Source organism: Buteo buteo, chromosome 13 (genome assembly GCF_964188355.1).
Source record: "Buteo buteo chromosome 13, bButBut1.hap1.1, whole genome shotgun sequence".
Taxonomy (NCBI): domain Eukaryota; kingdom Metazoa; phylum Chordata; class Aves; order Accipitriformes; family Accipitridae; genus Buteo; species Buteo buteo.
Genome location: NC_134183.1, coordinates 8,515,075 through 8,522,789, shown reverse-complemented (window position 1 = coordinate 8,522,789; position 7,715 = coordinate 8,515,075). Strand labels below are relative to the sequence as shown.

The following is a 7,715-nucleotide window of genomic DNA, read 5'->3' as shown; positions in this document are numbered from 1 at the left end:
CGCACCAATCCTTCCATCCACCCATTTCCCTATTTTTCATCTGTTTCAGATCCACCGGCTCGCAAATACCCCGACACCTGCAATTCAGCAAAGCTCACCCCGAACCCCCACTCTCCCGTGGCCTTTTCCTCGGGGGACACCCCCTCCCCTCGCTCCCAGCCGCTCCCCCCTGGCAGGGGGGGTGTTGCACACAAGCCACCCATCCTGCAAAACAACCTCCCTGGGTTCAGCAGGTCGGAGCCACCCGCAGCCCAGCCGACTGCCAGCTGTTTCACCCATGAAAGCTTTCCCTGGGTGCCAGCTCCAAGGCACAACCGCCTTTTCCCCTGGAAGCGGGGCGGACGGAGAGGACGACCTTCGAAACCCACAACGAATGGTCCCCAAAGGGCTCTGCTCTGCCCCACCACCCCACAGTACCCCCACCTCCACCCCCCCACCCCCCCAAATACCTTCAGAGACAAAAAATGCCCCGTGCAGCCTCGCAAAGCTCTGCTCGGTCACGAGCGTTGCCCTTCCCAGCCGGACGAGAAGCACAAGACGGCGTCCGACAGCCAAAACCAGAGGAAAAAGGGGGAATGAGCAGGCAGGGAGCTAAGCACCCTCGCTCCATGCCCTGCCTACCTGCTGGCACAAGGAGCCCTGCGCTTTATTTCACCCCCCGGTTAATCAACACCACGAAATTAAAGCAAGCTGGACGCTAAAGAGCACAGATGAATTAATTCCACAAACCTCATTAGCGCTGGGTCTGACTCAGTGTCCAAATCCTCTGCTGCAGCCTGAATAAAGAGGCACCCACACACCAAGCCAAGAAATTCTTCCGAAGGCAGAGGGGGAATGCGCTGCTTCGCTGCCGCGGCTCAATTTCCAGCCTTAGCCTTTTCTTTTTTTTTTTTCCTTTCTTTTTTTTTTTTTTCTCCCTCCTCTATTTTCTGTCCTTTTTCTCTTTCCGGTTAAACGTCAACTTCCAGTCCGGCAGAGAGGGCAGACAGCCCGCGATCCCACATACCTCCCCGCTGAATTCTGTACCCTCCAGTCAAATATCAACTTTGTTCTCGCTCCCCTCGCCGTCCCGGAGCTGCCGCCTCTCCCTCCCGGGGGGCTGGCGGGGAAAAAAGGTGGGAGCCACGATAAATGAGATTGGATCCCAGGTGAGGACGAGCTTTATCCCAGTTGGGGAGGGAGGAGGGGGTGCCCGTGACTCAGGGGTTGGCATTCCTCCCTCGCACACCTGGACGGGCAGGCACAGCCCGCACAACCGCCCGGACCCTCCCTCTGCACAAACACCATCCCACAGGAAAAGGGCCGAGCGGGCGGTGGGAAGGTGCCTGCCACGCCGAGGGTGCGTGGAGGGGTCTGCGTGCAACGGGCAGCGTGGGCGGCATCGGCTGCGTGGCTTCACCAGCCTGCTCAGGGCAGAGCCGAGGGTGCTCGCCAGCCCCCCTTGCCGGGGTTTCTCCTCCAAATTTCCCACTGGCGTGATTTGGGGGTGTCATCCCCAGCACCCAGGTAATGTCAAGTAAATTCCTGCCGCGACAACCACCCAGCTGCCGAGCCCAGCCTCGGTACCTTGCTTGCAAAGAGGACGGACCCGCATCCCGCTTTATCCAGAGCACGACAGCCCATTCTGCATCTGCCATAGGTCAGGCTCGTGGGTCAATGCAACCCCTTACAGCACCGTAAATGAGACCCATCCACACCTGCTCCTAATGCATCCTACCATGGTCCAAGGGTGCAAAGAGCAGCAATCCCACCACTGCATCCAGCCTTTCTGCTGGGCTGGATCCAAAACCCCTTCCGCAGTCCAAGGAACAGCAGAGGAGGGTTTGGAGTTCAGGTGAGCTTATTTTTTTTTTCTGTCCTACAGGACCTTTTTGCTTCAGAGCCTGGGGTTTGTCACAGCTCAGACCCAGCCACAGCTCCCACGGTGCAGAGTGTACATGTACCAGAGCAGACGCAATAGCAGAGGCTGCATTTTAGCTCCCCAATAAATCCTCCTCACAAGGAAAACTGCATCCCCTCAGCTTCAACACGAACAATAGCAACAGCCAGACAAAAAAAGTAGCATATTTCCTGCCTGCCTTGGAGATTAGAAATATGAGCAGGGCAATTTTGGTCTCTTCATTATCAATATGGCATCACAGAGGCTGCTGATCGACTCCCTAATGATGGTGACCGAGCATTGATTCACATGAAAGTGAGGAGCAGGATTCCTTTCACTACAAGAAATAGAAAGCTCAAGTAAATATGTGTAAACTGATTAAGCCCCAGGAAAAAGGAGGATGCGCTCATGCCATTAAAAACTGCAGCAAATGGGAAACAGGCAGGGGCGCAGCTGAAGATGGCGCAGGCAGTTTAAGTCTGGTATTTCCTAGTTTCGGAACACTTGACTTGGCAACCTCAGCATTAGCCTGGCCCTTTTGGAGATGCGATTTCCTATATTTAAACCAAAACTCTGAAAATTAAGGGAGTTGGTTGTTGGGTTTTTTTAAACCACAACAGGCGTTTACTACAGTATGAGAGCTGGAACATGAAGCTCTGATGTTCGAGCTACAGCAGCGGCTGCTGGCGAAGAGCAGATCGTTATTGTTGGGGGGCTGAAGGCAGAGGGTCCCGCTCTGCCTGGCGGAGGCACAGAAGCAGCAAATGTTGTAGAATATTGTAGGTGGAGAAAAGCCGGGCTTCAGGTTCCCCAGTCCGGAGGAGAGCTTGTGTTGGTGCTTGCAGATACGTCTGCGCACCTCCCCTGGTCCTGTCCACCAGAAGCACCCAGCTCCTGCCAGCCCCAGCCTACCTCCCACCGCCACAGTTCTCCTCCATTACCACTGGGGTAAGCAATGCTGTCAGGCACTGGAGTTAAAAAAGGCAATTTAGGCTACAAGCAAGAAATATATTACTAAAAAAAAGTAGGTCACTGGTGGTTCCCCAACAGGAACCCTAGAGCCAAGCGGAAAAGCTTGGGAGCAGCCAGCTTCCACCATGGTATTTGGTGTCCTTGGTTTCTGGATGTCCTCATTTCTTCACCTGAGATGGAGGACGTTTATGTTCCCTCCTGTAAAGAATCTCTGGTCTCACCTCCAGACACTCCAACAGCCCCAGGGCTGCCTGACACCATCTCCCTCCCCTTTGTTCCACCAGCCTGGAGCAGCAAGGCAGGACCGGCTCTGCTCAGCATCTCCAGCTGTGAGAATGAGCCCACTTACTCACCTTGGGTGCTGCCAGAAAAGCCTGAGATATTAATTTTGCACATTTCTTTGAGACATGTCCCCCCCAGCCCCTAACAGATCTCCAAGCACACGGAGCTTGAATTTTCCCAGAGATCAGGCTGCATTTAACTAGACATTTGCAGGGTTGATAAAAGGCACTTTTCTAATAACAAGACAACTCCACCGTCAAATTTTAAGGCAACAAAGCAGAGAGGAATTAGAAATTCTTAGTAAATGGTCATAAGAATTTAATGGGTTTTCACTTCATCTTGTCTTTTAAAAAAAATATTGTTTTATGGGTTGCCTTTCAGGCAACTTCTCCAAGATACTTCCACCAGGGAGGAAGAATACCTGGTGAGCTCAAGTTTTTGCCTTTGTTCGATACCTTGCACTCACTGGGGGCTGGATCAGGCTTTTGCCACACAAATTTGCTGTTTTAAACAACGGAGAACAGGGACTTCAGAGAGGAAGGATCAGCAGATTTTGCTGCAGATGGCTCTACCAAAGCTCACAGCCGCATACATGGTGGACCTCACAATTATAAATCGGTGATTTTCTGCTGTGGCAATGTGGCCTAGAAATTTTTGCCCTAGGGGTAAAACCAAGTAATTTTATAGCTCACAGTAAATTATTGCACTCTCTGCTGAGACTGCCAGTCCAAGTGCCAATTACTGATAATTACAAGTGATTTTAGGGTTAATTCTTTTCTTCTTTTTAACACCACGACAGCTTGTACAGAACCTTTCTTCTTTCTATCCTGCCACTGTAGTGTGCCCAGAGGCGGCTCTGGGGCTTTTTCTAGGTCTCTGTTGAGCGGTTACAGCCAAGATTCTGCTGCTGGAACACTTTTATTCCCTTTTTGAATTCTGTAACAACACACACTGCTAAAAGAAAAATAAATACTTGATCCCATAGCTGCACTGTACTCTGTAGTGGCAATATCCTGCTATCTGGCATAAATTTAAGGAATGCTTAATGATGTATTATTAATGTACATTAACGTGCACATAATTTATTGCACTAAATTATGCTTAATATAATTACCCAGGTAATTAAAAGTGCAAGATGAAATCCTCCCATATTCTCTTCCTCAGCCTTTCCCCTAAGACAGCATTAACTACACTTGTCCGTTGTTTTGCAATGGATGTTTCTTGCCATGAACACATACCTAAAGGAAAATCTTTGCTGAACATCACTGATGCCCATTTGCCTCCGGCATGGACCAGCAGCAGGAGGCGAGTGGCCCACCGAAACAACACAAGAGGAAAATGTTAGTAAAGGATCTAGGATAAAACTTCAGCCTACAACAATCCTAACATCCATCCAGGGAAAACAGGACCTTCCAGGGTTACATTAGCATCTTACCCAGCTGCCAAAGGGCTGAAAGCACACTGATGTTGTGTTTGAAAGATTTAGGAAGATAGCCCACCCTTCCTCCTGGTTTGTGTTGGCTGGCCCTATACAAGATATTCAATAGCGTGGGTGAGAGCCTTGTGAGGAGCCAGCCAACACAAACCTGGAGAGAAGGTGGACTGTCACCTTTTGTCATGCTCCCCAGGCACTACAAGAGGCTACGTGAAGAGGAGAGAGGTTAAAAGTACCAGTAACTTGACCTTTTATTGCTGCACCAAAAGGCAGGCTTGTCTTCTTCCCAATGCTGGTTCATACAAACACGGTAGAGGACAGACAGACAGACGCCTTCTACGTGAAAAGGCAAAACCTTTTCTTGTGAAATCCTGATGCTTTGCTGTTTACTGGCAACCGAAAGCACAAGCCCAGCCCCAGCCAAAAGACAAGTTTCAAATAAACAAAGACTAAATATTGGAAGTCATCAGTGTCCATGGTTCTCGCTTAGAACAAAAGGAAGGAAGTAGAATAAAAACAGTCAGAGGAACAGCAGCTCACGACAAGGCTTGGAGATGGAAAACTGCTCTGTAAGAAGTGATGCATGAATATGCTGGTGTGTAAACATTTCCCCAAAGGAAGAGGAGACTTTGGTAGAACCTCACTGCCCCTTCACGGGTCTTGCACCTCAACAGTGATTTATTTATTTTAACATTAGGCAGTCTTGGAGAGCCCTGCTGAAAAGCATCTCTCTTTCTCTGCAGGTGACAACTCTGGGCTTTCCTGGGTTCACACCATTTAACAGGAGCAAGCAGCCCACACCCTTTGATAACTTTCTGGGCACATTACAAAGACCATCTGTTTAAGGGCCTGTGAAGAAAACTACAATTTCTTCTCCCTTGCAATGACTAAGAGCTGGAAAGAAGCTCATGCAGGTGTCGGCTGGCCAGACGCCGGCTAAAGCAATCACCTCCACGCTGCTAGAGGCGACTGTGTCATCGGCAAAGCCTTGGCATGGCCCAAAGCCTTGGCAAGAAAGACTTTTTCTTTTCTTTTTTTTTGTCTCAGTAAATAACTCTCATAAAAGAGACAGTACAGCAGCAATCCATCTAAAACATAGCTTCGGGTGCTCACATTTTACGGTTTGAGGTGTGGCTGGCAAGGGTTGCCCCTCCCCACCTGCTCTTTCGGTTAGGCAGCACCCAGCGAGACATAAAATAAAAAGCAAATCCTGAACACACAAAATCCCTTCCCACAACAGCATCAAAGGAGGGCAGATCTCTAAATCACAACAAGCAAATAGGAAAGAAAATCAACACCTCAGGGCATGGAGGTGGGAGAAGAGACTTCAGAAGGGAGGGCAAGAGCAGAACCAACTCTGCCAAGGATGACTTCATTACAGCAGCTCTCCTCCCTCCACTGAGCAGACCAGCATGGCAGAGTCACACGCTCAAATGTGGAGCTTCAGCTAAGACAAACCTACTCAAGCTTGGAGACACCCATGCTTAAAAAGATGGTAAGCAGAGAGAAGTCCCATGGTTTTCAAGGAACATGAGCCTGTAATTCTCAGACTAAGGAATAATGGAAGTGGGACTGATTTTACTCTCCTGGATACAGTTAGTCTCCCATTGGGAGGAGAGGTAAAACCGAATATCTACAGCTTTTAAGAGTTAGAAGTGCAGCCTGAGCAATCACTCTTGCAGCAGCATAAAGAGTAATGCTTTAGCCATGTAAGCTGCAAGTTTGCATTAGTGCAGCCCAGACACAGCTTGCAGCTCTTAGGGGCCATTTAAAACACAGGCACTTAAACCCTCAGCAGGTCCTTCCAGCCCTCCTGCGCTCAGCAGCCATCACACAGCCCTGGTACGATCACAGCCATACAGATTTCTAACAAGCAAACTAGTCAAATCTCCTGTTCGAGGGCTTCAGGCCACAGCTTCACAGGCCAGGAAAGGATCCTTTTCACTCAGGACATTGCTCTTGCACACCTGAAGCTCCCCCCCATCTTCCTCTGGTGCACTGGCTGACCACAGCTGAGTGCAAGCCACCAACATGTACGATCATGTTCTCAGAGGTAGGAAAGAGGCTTTTTCCTAGAACTGTAGTTTCCCAACCTTTGTATCCATCTATTACTTCCGATAGCAACACACAAGATAAACAAGAGCAGCAAGCTATTGTACTGGCTGCAAGTTTGTTATACAATGGTTGGCGTCTCCACTCCAGCTTTTTGGAAAGCAGAGAGAAAAAAAACCAAACGAAATCATGCATGTTTCAAGTTGCTTTCTCCACTGAGGATAGCAAAGACTCAAGTCATGAGAGCTCAGGAGTCAGCTGCCAGAGCGCAGCCCAGTTCAGCCAGGTCTCTTGCAGAAGCCTGTTACTGCAGGAGTTTGAAAACTGCTGCTCCAGATGCCTCGGCCATCTCTGCTCAGCACACTTCAGCAGACCAAGTTTTAGGAAGTTTTCTCCTTATTCCTCTCTGTAGCATCATCAAGCCCTGCTGATCAGCATTTTCCTATTGCTCCAGAGTTGCTGGACATCGCCACTCTGCCTGCTGCAGCAAGGCAAGAGCTAAACAAGCAGCATTTCTTAGCTCTGGTCATAAAGTCTGCAAAGAAATCCAGAGGTTTGGAATGACTATGGATACTGCAGAGCAAGAAGGAAGAGGGCACGAGGAAGGGGTGGGGTGCCAGGATGTGTAATATGAATAAGATACTTGCATTTAAACAATGTTCAGTAGCTTCTGTAGTTAAATGATTCATCCCCAAGAACTTCAGCAGCTGCCCTGTCACGTGCTTAACTGGTAAGATTGGTTAAATTAATGTAGTCTCATCAGACTCTCCCACTTTGTGCTTACCACCAGTTACAGTTATAGACAGGGCAGAGGAAGGGGATGGACAAGACTGGCTGGTACCTCTGGCACTAGGCTGTGCTTCTGTGTACTGGCACACACCTCAGTGAGATATTGAATCTCAGCTTCAGACTTGCTCACAGCACACATATTAAGGATACTCATTAGAGTAATGTTAGTTGTTCTAGAAGCCCAGACACACCTCCCACCCCTATTCTCAGCAGTAGACAATCGCAGTGATCCTTCTGGTGCCCAAAGTTTGTCATCAATCTATAGTTTGAGACAAACCGCAGCAGCTGCTGCCCACCTCGCTGCAG

The 7,715-nt window shown here is 49.3% G+C and overlaps 1 protein-coding gene across 1 annotated transcript in view; it reads right to left on the bottom strand.

The window, feature by feature from the left end:
• ITGB4 (integrin subunit beta 4) overlaps positions 1 to 1,352 on the bottom strand; it is a 31,018-nt gene extending 29,666 nt beyond the window's left edge. The window contains exon 1 of the mRNA XM_075044554.1: positions 730 to 1,352. Coding sequence (XP_074900655.1) covers positions 730 to 734 — 5 coding nt within the window. The 5' untranslated portion in view covers positions 735 to 1,352. The remainder of the gene's footprint in view (positions 1 to 729) is intronic.
• Positions 1,353 to 7,715: the final 6,363 nt, after the last annotated feature.